Genomic DNA, 16,039 nt, shown 5'->3' on the forward strand with positions numbered 1-16,039 from the left:
CACGGGCCTGCAAGTCCACTGCAAACTGCGCCGCCACCGCCTTTACACACTTGTCCGCAGTATATCTCGACTCTTCAAGCTTGCTCTTCAGGTTAAGGTTTGCCATGAGGAGTTCGTAAATGGACGCATTCAACGTCTCCAGCTTCGCCAGAACCGACCTCGTGACGTCCACCGTCATGTGCGACTTCCTCGTCATCTCTAGGTTGAGGGTGTGTAGAAGCCACTGGATCGCCTCCCTGGCCACAGGTGCTGGGTCTGAAGAGCATCTGGTTTTCTTAGCCACCGGGGATCCGCCCTGAGATACAAGTGATCTCTGAAGTTGATCAGATTACAGATACAGATACAGTAGATCTCTCTACTGTTGGGGACGCCGTTCTGGATGAATTATCCTCCATTCCATCGTTGTCGTTCTCCATCTTTAAAGGTCGCTAGAGGGGGGGAATTAAAACCCCGAATTTCCCCGCGGGGGGTGGGTCCTGGTGACCAACCGAACCGATTTCCCTAAAAAGGTACTAAAGCCCTGGGGGGTGGGGGAGGTGCCCTTGTTCCCTATGGGGGGGGGGAATTTGCCCTTGCTCAAATAACGCCGAACGCACTTTACCCTGGGCCTAGAGAACCAATTGTGGCTGAGATACAGCTGATACAAAAATGCGGGGGGGGAGAACTGCCCGACTTTGATAGCTTATCAGCTAAGGGGAAGAACTGCCCGAATACGTTGAGTGATAATAAAATGCACTAACCTTAACCAAAAATAGTTGCCGAACCGCATTCGTCGATCCTTAGACCGGTCAAGAGCCTGACGCACAAAGATCGCACAAAAACCCGGGCGGCCGTGAAGTCCTTACCGGGCTACGCCTAATCATCTCCCCACGGGGGGTTTTTTAGAAGGCTGACTCAAAACTGACACCAGTGTTAGAGCGCACTTGTTATACACCCTTAGAGTCGAACAACACAAAAAAAACGATGAAAAACTCACGGAGTTATCGCTTCTGCAATACAAATCCGTCGGAGGGCGCCCCTCGGAGCGAAGCCAATACGGGCAGATAGTGATGACGTAACATTTCTTATCAGTACTATCAAAAATTTTGTTTTGGATCCAAACAAACTATTTTGCTTATACAAAATTATGTACTTTTTACTTTTTTAGTTTAAAAGTTTAAGACGTTCTACTAAATATTTAAAATTATAACAATAATAAGAGGTAAGATCATAAAACATATATTAATTATTATTTAACCCTACATAAGATTAAAATATAATGAATTATTAGTACTACTTACCAGTTAGGCCCGGCACAGGGCACATTTTGGAGCTGCGGTACACGCTTTGTTTCATAATGAAAATCAATTTTAGTAGATAAATTTAATTAAAAGCTTAGATACTCATAACTTATTTTTCTTATTGCTTATTTCGCTTTTGCTGTTTTATTTGATTATAGCAATAATGGTTATGTGCTGGGCTTATGGTTGCAATCACTATAACGAAAGGGATGCCTGTAAATTTTTTAGAATTCCTAAAAATGCTAAAGTTAAAAAAAGCTGGTTAAAGTTGCTCAGGTTTGTTGTAAAAAAACTACTATGCTTAGCTATTTTATGAAATTAAATTATAGTATTTTGATTTTATGATCTATTATTGAATAATAGTATTTTTTTTTTTTTTATTATTTAGAAGAACTGATGATCCAAAAACAGGTGCTAGGATTTGTAGTTGCCATTTTGAGGATAATAAAAACAGAATAGACCAACCATCTTGCCTCATCGCTTTAAACAATTTGCCTCTAATCATTTGACCCCAGAAAAAAAAAAACTAGGAAAAAAATGTCTAAAGAAATAATACCGATAGAATCCATACCACAAAAACCAAATGATTCAAACTCAATGGATTATGAGGTAGTTCGAAATGATGATGTAGTTGTTCATGAAGATGTTCTAGATCTGTCAATAAAATGTAAATCAGTTATTAGGTAAATATTAAAATATTCCAAAATAGATACTGTTTAAACTGACATTATAATATATATTTTGTGTTTAATAGTTCACATACGGTTGATATTCCACACATAACATCAATTATTCAAGAATCTGAAAACTATTACCTCAAAAAAGAAAATGAAGCTATGCAATTAAAGTTAAGCCATTTAAGTGTTTCATTTAATTATGAAAACTTGAGTCAAAACAACGAACTGTTACAGTCTTATACTGGCTTACCTAATAATGAAATATTTATGTGTTTGTATAATTTATTGAAAAATGCAGAAATTCACTACCATTTCCAGTGGAAAGTTGAGGGTATAAATAGACAAGATCAACTACTTATAACTCTTATGAAATTAAGACACAATTTTCCACATTTTGACTTAGCTACAAGATTCAAGTGTAGTAATGGCACTATTACTAACATTGTAATAACTTGGATTAATGTTTTACATAATGTACTGTTTTTACAATGCATGAATAAAATTCCATCTAGACACAAAAACCAAACATGTTTACCTAATTGTTTTAAGCCTTTTTTTAACTGCCGAATCATAATAGACTGTACAGAAATATATACATCAGTATCCTGGCAATCTATGAACATACAAAGAGATACTTATAGCAATTACAAACATAGAAATACTTGGAAAATTCTTTTGGGAATTTCACCAAATGGTGTAGTTACTTTTGTTAGCAACCTATTTCCAGGTTCTACATCTGATAAAATAATAACATTAAAAAGTGGGCTTTTAGATCAATTAGTTCCTGGAGATCTTATTTTAGCTGACAAAGGTTTTTTAATAAGAGATATATTACCCCCTGGAGTATCTTTAAATCTACCTCCCTTTTTAGATACTCCTCAGTTTACACCTGAACAAGTGCTACAAACTGAAACGATAGCTAAAGCAAGGATCCATGTTGAAAGAGCGATACAACGGATAAAATGTTATTCAATTTTAAACTTCATTCCTTCTAAAATGTTGAAACAAGCAGAACAAATTTTTAAAGTTATTGCTGCACTTACAAATTTACAACATCCACTTATTCAAGAAGTCCAAGATAAAATGTAAAAAGTACAAATAATTTAATTATATTAATAAAATTCAATATTTTTTTAATTATAAACATAACATGTACCTAAGTATATTTTTATTATGTGAAATTTGGTAAATAATTTTTGTATTTAATTCTTTAATATTATAAATAATCTATAAGTGTATACACTAATGATATGGATATTTAATTTTCAATAAGAAAAGGTATGAACTTCTTAATAAAAAATTGCTCTAATACTTTAAGATTAACAAACCAGTCTGGATCCTTTTCAACTTCGGTAATCATTGTTTGATTAGGTGTCCAAATGACAAGGTAACACAACTTGCGGTTAGTTAAATATAATTGTCCTTGAATCTGATGCCAATAAAAGTGCTTTTTGTTAATATAAACAGTATCATTTTGTATATATATTATATAACTGTGATCGTTTTTAAGTTCAATATCTAGTGCTTTATTTCTGAACTTCCATGGACATTTTATGTCAACAATATAATCAGAATTTATTAAGCCATCTGGAGATGCTCCTAAAAATCCATTGTTCGCTAACCATAACCCAGTTGATACAACATTTACATTTTGTTCTTTTTCTAAAACTTTAATGCCTGATTTTTCATTTGTTAAACCCCACTGAATAGCATGTACTCCACTTAAATTAGTATCATTCTTTAGTGATTTAAAAAAAGATTTTGAAAATTTATTTTTTTGGCAAGCAGATAATATATGACCAAAATGACTTGCAGTTAATCTATTTTTACGGTAATAATGCCACAGTTCAATTTTATTTTGACCGGTAGTTATTTCAGAAATTTTCAAAACAATATCATCAGTTATAAAACAGCTATCATTTATAAAACTTCTTACTGCTTCAAAATGTCCTGCCTTTACTAATTGTTTACAAACATCTTTATTTACTATACCTTCTATAGAACTTAATTGAAATTTTAAAGATTCATTTGATCCTATATGTTCTGGTTCAGGTCTTAATAACCAAGAAAAACCAACTGGGGTAGATAAATTATCCAAAGTATGTTTGAAAGTAGCAAAATCTTCATCTGAAATAATAGTAGAAGGGCTATCAAAACCACCATAAATCTGACTTATAGTTTTTACTTCATCACATGTGTTACTTTTTCTAACATTCCATGAAGAAGATTTGTCTGTAGAGCTAAGATTATAGTGAGTATAAAGTGCTAGGGCAGCTATATGGTGGCAAACTACTTGGCCACGAGGGCATGTACATTCTGCCTCAACTATAGAACTATCATTTAACATCATCTTTACCTTATATTTATCATTCTTCATACTTGGTTTGATTTCTCCTACAATTACGTTTAAATCTATATCGGCTTGAAACTTCAAAACATGACCATCTTTATAAGCAATTTCACCTCTTTTTAGTTGTTTTATATTGTCTTTAAAATACTCCGAAATAGACGAAAAGGGTAAAATGTGATTTCCAGCCATTATATAGTTAAGTAGGTAGTTATACAATTAAATTAATAACAATATTTAAAAAATGAATATTTATTAATTATTTAAACAAACTTCAAATTCAAACAAGAGCCACCTATTAAGCCTGCCTAAACGTATATAAAATATTTTGATAGGAATGTTTGGATCCAATTGATAAAAATGATAAGCGTTGATAACAAATGTTACGTCATGCTATCTGCCCGTATTGCATCAACACACGTGAACACTACGCCGCTGTCGAAGCAGCACTAGTAGATAGGGACGTAGAGTTCCAAAAGTGGACTAGGTCCTACACTCCGCAGATTAGGTATATGAGACAGTGCTCGTCCCCCAATAAGCAGAGGCACTTCCCTTTCCTTTCGGTCCGGGAAGCATCGCCGAATGAGATCAGCCTAGAACTACGCCTTTCACCGATTTCGCCCAGAGAGTTTTTACACCCCTCTGGCTTTAACGGGTTTTCACTTGGCTTCCAGTTTAGTATTGAGATGTATCATTTCTCTATACCGACCACTGGTAAGGCCGCGGCACTATCCAACCCGCTGCTTAATATGGTTTAAGCAACCGCCAGGTGATATACTCCCACCGGCAGAGTGACTAGGTTCTCGGGAGAATGCTCACCGTTAACTTTCGTCTGATCAAAATTCGATCATTAACCACATCGTCAGATAAATCCAACAGCCACTACGAGTCCGATCCCAGACGTCCATGCCGAGTTTCCCCGACAATTGGATCCAGACGTCGTTCCCGTAGTACTTATCCTCAATTGTAAGATTGAGCGTCTAAAGTGCAACGTTTCGGCCAGAGGTCCATCGTAGCCTAGAGCTAGGACATTGCCTCCCTTTTATTTACTTTTTACAGATACCAGAGGGCTAGAGATCGGCCCATTACGCCGCGCTTGCGGGTAACGCGGTGGTCGCGACCCCTCATTTGTTATTTTACAATAGAGTGAGTACTCTATTCAGTCTACAGGTCCATAGGACCGTACATCATCCACGCGCCCCAGGCGCATCTAGTGTAAACACGTAGGTCACTGGATGAGGGTCCACGATACTTTCCCCAAAAGGTAGTTTCCGCATATCTCTTTCCATCAAAACCGTCAACACAGCATCCCAGAATCCCTGGTGTCTGAGTTGGAATTTTATTTTTCAGCGGTCCGTGACGCAGGGTTGGCCGGACCGTTATGCACGAATCCGACGTGATTTTTGCCGCTGCCCAGGCTGCGGACGGCTGGTGCCGTCTGCTTCTCCGGTCAGTGGGCCGACCACCACACCGCCATTGCAGGCTTTAAGTGTCCAAACACAGCGGATACAAAAATCACGGCGTACGGGAGCTCCCACGGTGTTCACCGTATCGCACCCGCGGCGGCCCGTATGCGGTGAAAATTATATTTTCGGCCGCGGTCGGACTTAACACCGTACTATCTAGCTGAACCACAGCCAACCGAAATCTTACCCATAGAGCGACTATCTAGCTGAACCACGGCCACCCGGGCGGTCGGACCCCGCGGTACTGGCTGCCCGGGCGAACCACGGTCGACCGAGCCTCTGCTGGCTGGCAGTCCGGCGAACCACGGGCACTCGTCTGTCGGTCTCCGCGGACGTACGGTCACGGGCGCTCCCGCGGTGTTCACCGTATCGCACCCGTGTCGGGCTGTATGCGGTGAAAAATATATATTCGGCCGCGGTCGGACTTAACGCCTTACTATCTAGCTGAACCACAGCCGTACCAAGCACCAACCTAACTCGTACCTTCGGCAATTTTGATCCGTTTTTTGTGTTTTTTTATCGTAAAGGTTATTAAAAATTGCGCGTACAGACCAGTGTGGGTTTTGAGTCGGTCTGTCCAAAACCCACCTCGTGGGGAACGCTTTAGTTTTCCCCATAAGGATAATACGGCCGCCTGTTGTTCGGCCGAACTTTTGTGCGTCGGGCTCCTGACTGGTCTGAGGACTGACGATTGCGGTTTGGACACTATTTTGGTCAAGGTCAGTGCTTTTCTATTATCAACCTACGTATTCGTGCAGTTCTTCTCCTTGTGATAACAGTATCATATTCGGGGAGTTCTTCCCCCCATGTAAATTTTGTTTTGGCTGTATATCAGACCGTTACGACCGTTACAGATACATTAGACGTATTCGCAGCTGTCAGGGAACACGCGCCCAGACCCAAACGACGAAAGAAAGTCACCCCTCCTTGGTGAACTAGCGAGCTGCAGTAGGCGAGCAGAGCGGTCATGGCGGTGGCGAGACGTTGGGCCATCTCTAGGGATCGTCGTGCTTACAACATTAGCTGAAACGCCTATACCTCACTCTTACGGAAGAACAAGGTTGACTCGTGGCGGACCTTCTGTACGTTGGAAGGTAAGCAGCCGTGGGGGAAACTGTATAGGTGGCTAAAAAACGGCAGTAAAAAGTGTACTGCCCTGGGAATAATGATGAGGCCAGACGGTATCCAATGTCACAATATCGGCGAATCAGTGGACTTATTGCTAAACACGCTCATCCCAAACAACCCGCTAACACAGGAACCGATAGAGGATGAAAGGACAACATGTGACTTGCAGCCGTTTGATGACCGAAGCGTAAAAGAATTTGCGTGGGCAATCTCGCCAAACAGGGTGCCGGGAAAAGATGGCATCACTGGCAAAATCATACGGGTGTTATGGCCGCGCCTATCTCAGAGACTACTGGACCTGACAAACATGTGTCTACGCAAGGCAACTTACCCTGCTATATGGAAGTCTGCGATTGTCGTACCCATAATCAAAGGTGACGATGGGGACACTAGTCTGCCCAAATCATACAGGCCAGTGAGCCTACTGCCGGTGATGGGGAAGATTCTGGAGAAAGCCATAAACCTGAGGCTCCAAGGGCAAATAGCTAATAACTTAACGGGCAAACAATACGGCTTCACCAAGGGCAGGTCTACTCTGGACGCGGTGGACAACCTGATCACTTGGAGCGCACTGAGGCCAGAGAAGTACGTTATCACCGTGTTTCTAGATATAACAGGTGCTTTTGATAACTTAGCCTAGGGTGACAATATTAAGAAAATAAAAAAAACGGGACATCTGAAACGTCTCCCCCCCAAGGAAAATTTTTCCATATACATTAATAACACATATGCACACAACTGTAGATAGTAAAAACACAAATCTAAGTCATATCACAAACAATTATTTTCTTATTACTTTACCGTTTTTGAGTAAATAACCTAAAAATAATAAAAGTTTTTAAATATTTATGAATAATTTCCTTTCTTTGTATTTTATTAAACAACACAATGTTACATTTTAAAAGTCAAAACTATTATAATTCTTTAAAAAATTAAAAAATGTACTTTTAAATATTAAAATTTAAGTATCAAACAATTAAAAAATACATACCAATACTGTTACATTTTTTTTTAACAAGAATTAGATAATTCTCCTTCCACACATTCTACTGTTTTTTCGTACTGAAGAACTTATTGAATTCAACAATTTTGGGTGCTTCAAAAGAAATTCATAAAATTGTGGACAAGTGAAGCTTTTAAAATGCTGTTTTGCAATAATTATTAATCTTGTTTGGTAGTTACGTAAGCAACACCAACACCATGATAAGCAGATGCCGCCTTCCCGCTACTCTCGGTAACCGGATCAGTTTTGTCTTCGTGCCCGCACCTAGCCGTTGCCAGTGTGTGCGTTACCGTGAACCGTCTTACCGTTCTTTTACGTTCTTTTTATACCTACTGCACGGAGAAAGTGCAGGAATTAGTTTTAACCACCGGCACCATACCTTCACTCCCCGTCACTTCATCTACCAGGCACCTCAACCTCAATTCACCATCACCCAGGCACTTCATTGTCAATTAGCACCGGCATCAACGTCATACCCGTCACGGTTTTTATTGAATTATTTTCTATTATATTATTATTGTAATTTTGAATTATTATAAAATTAGTTTTAAGAGCCCTACGCCGGCCGGCACATTTGTGTCCTTATATATTATTCGTTATTATTTTAAATAGTAGTCCGCCGCTCGTGGCAAAATTAAAAATACAGTTGTTACCATTTATTCAAACCATACAGTCCACTATAATCCGATACAGATCTGATGATTTCGACTTTAAAACGGTTTTTTTCATCTGTCCATAATACGTTTGTCATTGAAAAAATCCTTTCTACAGATGCATTTGTCCCAGGAATAGCCAATGAGTATTCAATAATTGTAAATTCGTATTACAATTATCACCCGAAAAGGCAACTATTTTATCGGATAGGTTATATTTTTTTAAAACATCCAATATATATTTAGTTAAAATATCCGCGGTTTCACCTTGTAAATTTGTAAATTCTAAAACTTTGATTTGTACACCTTCTTTGGGATTAAAATATCGGATAAGAATCGGTACAAGTTTTAGATTTTTATGATTTGATGTATCCACCATAAGTGTTGCAAATTTAGTATTTTTTAACTCTTCTAAAACTTGTTCCATTGCAAAAGGGGCAATTACTTTTGAAATAATCAATTCACATTTCGTTCGAGCACAAGAAAATTTTTTATCGTGAATTTTTTTTATCAGTGAGGACGTACAATCCATGGATCGAAAAGAATGATTGTGCATGATAGTATGAAAAGCAAACATACCTTCTTCTGCCGCAATACGTTTGTTCTCATCTGATAGCCCAGAATTTCCTTTATTGGTAAAATATGACGCTAATTTATTAGCACTGCTAGAACTAGATACGGCCAATACATGTTTGCGTTTTTGTAAGTGCTGTTTGATATCTGATATCCCACTATGTTCTATTGAGAATACAGATTTACACTCGGTACACAGAACTTTCCCTATTTCATCAGCATCTCTTAAATTAGAAAACTGCGTTTTTAATTTTAGATTAAAACTACATCGTCTTTTGGGCATCTTAGATATTATTTTTAAAAATTAGAAAAAATATCGATAGGTACCCACTACGCGTCAACTTCAAAATACAAAATGAGTTTACGGAAAGGAATTCACTGATCGAATGTCAACAGCGAACAGTGTCAACTAACAACTATTAGCGATAAACGCGTAATGTCTATAAAAGACAGAAGAACACCGACAATGTAAAAACGATAACGAACATAATAAAATTAAAATATAATAATAATAATTGAATCAATATAATTATAATATTCATAAGACTACAGGCTTGTCGATACCATAATACGGGTATTCGTAATAATTGAAAAACAAAAATAGCGGACGACCGTCGGCGTACACATACTTTTATATTTAAGGAATAATAGTTATAATTGTGTAGCGTGTGCGTGGTTTGGTCGGTCGGTGCAGCCGATAAGACGACAACCGAAATAGTCGCACAGCTGAACATGGTGTCTGTTATTTATAAATTTGGTTTCTAATTTTAAATACAAATACGAGTAAAACTGTTTTATATATTAATTGTTTCATAAATCGATATTTTTTTCACAAACATAATATAATAATATTGAAATAATGGGATTAAAACAGGACTATCTTCTAAAAACGGGATAAAAAGCGTCCCGTTTGAAGTTTGTTGGGACAACGGGACATGATGACCTAAAACGGGACCCCGTTTTAAACGGGACGTCTGGTCACCCTAACTTAGCCTGGCCAGCTTTGTAGAGGGACTTAGAAAACCTGGGATAACTGCCGCCATATGAGGAGATGTGTGACAGAGTACTTAACCCGCCGCACGGCCGCAATGGTCATTGGAGGCATTTCAAAAACCATGAGGGTCACAAAAGGATGCTCCCAGGGTTAAATACTTGGACCAGTTCTGTGGAATGTTACAATGGAGGCACTTCTGCGCACTCACTTCCCTGAGTACGTATATATCCAGTCGTATGCCAACGACATTGCCATTTCGATCGCAGGCTCCACAAGGACTTCTATTGCTCGGCGAGCTGAGCAAGCACTTATTCCAGTTCTTGAGTGGTCGGAGCTAAGAGCTAAGAGGTCTGTCGTTTTCGGCAGCCAAGTCCCAGGCGTTGATGATCAAAGGGGACCTGGTTCCAGGCTTTACCATTGCGTTTGGTAACGACAGGATCGCCTCAGTTGATAGTGTTAAGTACCTGGGTTTGTGGCTTGACCCAGATAGACCTTACAACACACATGTGAAGAATCTGCTTTCTACGGAGCAACCTGTTCTCTCGTCTACGTAGTGCCACCGGCTCTGGCTGGGGAATCAGACGGGCAAATTTAACGATACTCTACCGCGGGGTATTTTTACCCAGGATTTCCTATGGGTACGCTTTTGGATCCACGCAATACAATCAAAAATGGCGGAAAAAAAACTCGGATCACTTCAGAGAGGACCACTGCTTGGACTTACGGGCGCGTACAGGACGACATTCACTGCAGCGTTACAGGTCCTCGCGGGGGTACCCCCGCTGGATCTAGAGCTGATATGGTTAGCTGATAAGGCAGAGGCAAAGCTATTACCGGATAATCTTAGAATTAAGTTGCTGAGAAAGTCGTTGGATAACATGTTGGAGACCTGGCAGACAAGATGGATTGAAACCCAAAAAGGAAGGTGGACCTATCAATGTTTTCCAAACATCAGGCACCGATTGAGTCTCCCAATAGCTTTAGGACACGAGGTCTCCCAGCTCCTTATAGGTCATGGCTACTTTAATCATAAATTAGCGGCGTTAGGTGTGCGACCATCACCGATGTGTGCATATGGTAATGGGGAAGAAGACGTGAAGCATATGGTCTTCGACTACCCAATTCATGCTCTTCACAGAGTAAAACTGGAACTCGCGGCGCACAAAGTCGGATTTTTATGGCCTTGCAGCATGGCAAACTTGGTATCTCTTAAAGGTACATTTGAGACACTGGTGAAATTTGCAAAAGAAGCAGTATATTTTGAGAGGCCACAAGTGCCGGTTAACCAGGACGGACAAGACACTCTGTGAGCCAGAGTGCCAAACCCCGCACGTGTTCTGACGAGTGTCAAGGCGAGAGTTGGCAGAAGCGGTTCACGTGTGGGGCCGTCCTGAGGGGACACTCGTGCGTCGGGGACGCGAGCGGCGCTGACGCGAACAACAGTATTCGGACAACCGGAGGCGCCGCGGTGGCTGAAAGCTTCGGTGAGTAGGCCACACCTACATCGAGCCAGGTTAGGTTAGGGGACGCGGGCGGCATGTGACTTTGGCTGCATGCCGCGAATTCCCTGTTGCCGGGGATCAGAATACGGCATCAGGGTGCTCACTTGTCGTAAGAGGCGACTAAAAAGCGGCCTGGAGGGCCGTCGTCAGGGACGCGGACGCAACGAAACCTTCGGGGAATAAGGCGTTGAAGGCTACCGAGCCTCAAACTCGGGGGTCGCGGCCACCGCGTCGCCAGCGCAAGGCTGCGCGGTAAAGGCCCACCAAGAGCCTGCTGAGCCAGCGAATCCTGGGAGATCGGGCCCGCCCGGTCGAACATCCCACCGATGATGTCCTACCTAACGGGGGTGAGATCGGTACCACGGGAAGGGGGGAGCCTCACCTTTCCGAGTTATGCCCGGATCGGTGCCCTCCTATTCTGGGCGCCCGGTGGCGTGACGTCGTGCGCCCATTGCCGGTTTGGTTTCGTGGTGGCTGTAGCGGCAGCTACCGCGTGGTTCATGCCAAAGCTGGCAGGCGAAGGTCTCTAGTAAACAGCTGTGCCGTCAGAGTTGTGCGAACTACTCAGGCGTCGCAGTTTCTCCTGGGCACCCAGCCGGTCTACCGTTGGATAAAATCAGCGGAGGTTGCCTATAACCATAAACGGGAAGTGATTGGATAGGTCACGACCTCACCAGAGGTGGCATATGGCGGATCCAGGCCGGTGCTGTCTGGTACGGTACTTCGGCTCTGGTGCTGGTGGTCCTTAGACGACACTCCAGCGGCACGGGGGTTTCGGCGCCCCCGCACGGGTGAACCTCTATGCCTCGTAATTAGTGCACAGCGCTAACACACGGTCCATAGTTGTAGCCGCGAGGCATCAAACCAAGGATAACCATGTCCCTATCTACTATCTAGCGAAACCACAGCCAAGGGGACAGGCTTGGAAAAATCAGCGGGGAAAGAAGACCCTGTTGAGGTTGATCCGTTCCCCGTGAATGACACAATTGTCTCCGTGAGTCGGTCTCGGCGCTTCAATCACGAGGACTAAGTCAATTGCACCTTCGCAAAATAAAAATCAGTCAATTCTGACTTTTCGGATTGAGTAGTTTTGGATTTTAAAGTCAATCCAAAAATCGCCATAACTCAATTTTTATTATTTAAACAGATATTCGCAAAGACTTGCTCACGGGCCGAGGACAATTGTACCCGTTAGTGAGTCTAATCAATTTTTCGCAATCTTTATGTCAAGTCCAGGAAAGAGATTGTTCAATCCTCCAAGTCGAGTCATTCGCGGGAGTGGTGGGTCATTCGGGGCAAATCCGGGATTGACATTCGACTTGACCGGAATTTAGCATTTTTATGTCCTCATCTCGGGCATTTTCCCGAGTAGCATTTATGGTTTACACAGCGTTTAAAATATTTAGTTCTGATGGTTTAAAACACGGTGTAAATCTTGTTCAGTGAACGGTTTTTTCTGATTTTGAATACCGATTTTTTATATAGGCTAAACCGTGTATTCAGAGTGCAAATGTCAGTGTAATAACCGTGCAACCACCCATTTGGGTTTTTATTTGAACTGCGTCTTTGTGTAATAACGGTGTAATTTCTTGTGTAATAACGGTTTAATTTGTTTGAATTTACGGTTCATACATTGTTTATCAGCTAGTGTTATAACAGTTCAATGTTTAATACTGTAACCGTGTATACGAGTATATATATATATATATTATATACATAGAAATAATATATTTAGTATGTTCAAATTATACTATTATAATTATTATTATACATGTATAACGCATGTTTTAAGACTTTAATATATAAGTAATTAATATTTCATATCCTCTCTACAGTTAAACCTCTCAAAAGCGGACACCTCTCAATTGTTAATTTTTTTTTAGGAACATGAATCTTCTCATTTTCTACCATTCCAAATAGCAGGCATAGGCATTTCTTACAGTTCCGTGGTTGTCCGGTATTCATAGTGGTTTCATTGTATTAAAAAAAGATATGATTGTTTATAATCATAAAATTAAAAAAATGGAAAAGAACTGTTCTGAGGACCACCAATCTCAGTGAATTAGAGCTACCTTTTGCCACAAGTTATATCAAATTTTCTGTTTTTTTTTTTTTTTTTAGAATTTAATTACCAGCTTAAATTAAAAAGATGTATATACTATATATATAGGAACAAATATATTTATTAAATGAATTATATATTTATATTTATTTAGTATATCAAAATAATAATAATTGCTCATTAAATAAATATACATTTATAGTAGAAATGCAAAGTGTTAAAATATGATAGTAATAATGCCTTTATATATATGCTCTTATTATTTGTAGAAATAATAATATATAAATAAATATTAAATAATAATAATAATAATTTCAGTTACTTATAAATGCTTATTTAAGTATTATAATATTGTTATTTACTTAAATCAAAATACAGAATGTAAAAAATAATAGTATATTAAAGCTTATTGGTATACCTTGAGTACAGCAGATTTTTTATTTTTCATACATTGCAAGTACCTAATTAATATTTATATCGCAATACTTATATATTTATATTATACACCAATAATACTAGAAATATACTAGATTAGAAAAAACAGAGATTTATATTAATTCTTTCATAGATACTTTTTAGTTATATATCTATACTGCAGTTATATTTTTAGAAATAAAGCCAGAATGTCTGATGTAGTTGTCGGTTACATTGTGAAATGTTATTTCTTTTTGAGGGTCTGTTCGAAAACCAAATAAAGCATCTATAACAATTAATAATAAACACAATATTGTAAATATTATATTCATAGTATATACATACTCACCATAAATGATAGAAAATAATTTTATTTTAATAAAACTGCGTTTGGTTTTCCCTTTATAACTGAAGGAGGACAGTACTTCATAGGCGAAACATGTATCTATTGCATGCCTTATTGCTGCATTAAAAGAGCTTTTACTCCCAACTTTCAAATAAATATAAGATTTCTGTAATTTAAAAAAAATTGTACCATAATTTTATATGTATATTAGAGTGTAATTTCATGAATATATTTGTAAATTAATATTTTTTCAAGATTAATAAAATATAATTGTATTATTATTTATTATACGTTACATGTAATATATTTATATAAATATTTATATATATATATAATGATATATGATATAATATATATTGTATCATATAAGAGCTAAAATAAGCTATTATATCAATGTTGGTACATATTTATTGAATACTTTTGATTTTAAATATAAGTAATAATACATTCCATATAGTAAACACAAGGATATAATAACGGATAACAAGAATACTAAACCTTGGACTTTAAAAATGAATTATAAATTATAAACAATATTATTTACAAAATAAAATTTAATATATGTATAAGTTGGATTTTATAATTTTAAATTATAAAATATTTATTAATTTACTGTGTATACAATAAAGGCAAAATTATAAAAACATTACTATTAGTCAATGGAAGACACATCATTTTATCTTTTATTTCACTCAACTTCCAAGAGAGGAGATAACTAAGATTAGATGCACTTTTTATGCTTAATAAATTTGAAGAACAAGGATCATCAAAAAAATTTGATAGCTTATTAAACTTTCGTCCAATTATTAATATTGTATCATCACTTGTTTTTGATGTAGCAATATTTTCTATTTGTACAATATCTCCATTTTTCATTTTTACACAACTATCCGCTTTATTTAATTTTATAATATAATTTTTCATCTTCCAACCAGTAAATTGAGGCTCACAACTGTCTTCAGTAAATGGCCTATTTTTATATTTACATTGAAAATTAAAAGGTACATTGTAATTTTCAGATGCTGATTTTTGATTATCCCAAAGTATCTTTTCCTCTGTATAGCGTCGAATCAGTTGCTGCAACGGTTTAACACCACTTTTGATTTTTTTTTTTTAAAGGCTGCATATAATTTTCAAACGGAAATGCAGAAAATGTATTCAAGGACCCAAATTTTTTGACATCATCAGCCAAATGCAGTATTGTATGGATATTATGGGACATGTAACATTTTCCATAGATGTGGGCAAAAGTAGCAACAAAATGATAAATTAGTTTTTTGGCAAATTCATTATACTCATCAGATATATTATCTATAGAGAGAATTCTTATTGCAACACAAAATTCTAAAAAATGATTATATACTTCTTTACTAAGAACATCATGAAAAATAACCATGCCTGTATAAAGTAAAATTTGCCTCAGTTCTGTGGCCTTAAGCCGAGACGCATCGTGAATTGGGTGTTTTCTACTATTCTCATTTGGGTTTCTTTGGAATTCATAAGGTACATATTGTCCTAAATTATTTAACCTTGCATCTAACACAAATAACAAATTTTTCGGAAGAGTTAAGTGGTGTCGTTTTACACCACCAGT

General features: G+C 38.1%; 1 protein-coding gene and 1 pseudogene across 1 annotated transcript; one reads left to right on the top strand and one right to left on the bottom strand.

Moving 5' to 3' along the window:
* The first annotated feature begins 1,113 nt into the window (after positions 1-1,113).
* LOC114132892 (uncharacterized) lies at positions 1,114-3,106 on the top strand. The gene is made up of 3 exons (XM_050206397.1): positions 1,114-1,201; positions 1,669-1,963; positions 2,035-3,106. Exons 2-3 carry the CDS (start codon positions 1,818-1,820, stop codon positions 3,044-3,046), a joined length of 1,158 nt encoding a protein of 385 aa, XP_050062354.1. The 5' UTR covers positions 1,114-1,201; positions 1,669-1,817; the 3' UTR covers positions 3,047-3,106.
* A 4,813-nt stretch (positions 3,107-7,919) lies between these two features.
* On the bottom strand, positions 7,920-9,410 carry LOC126552281 (uncharacterized; annotated as a pseudogene).
* Between the last annotated feature and the right edge of the window lie 6,629 nt (positions 9,411-16,039).

Source organism: Aphis gossypii, chromosome X (genome assembly GCF_020184175.1).
Source record: "Aphis gossypii isolate Hap1 chromosome X, ASM2018417v2, whole genome shotgun sequence".
NCBI lineage: Eukaryota > Metazoa > Arthropoda > Insecta > Hemiptera > Aphididae > Aphis > Aphis gossypii.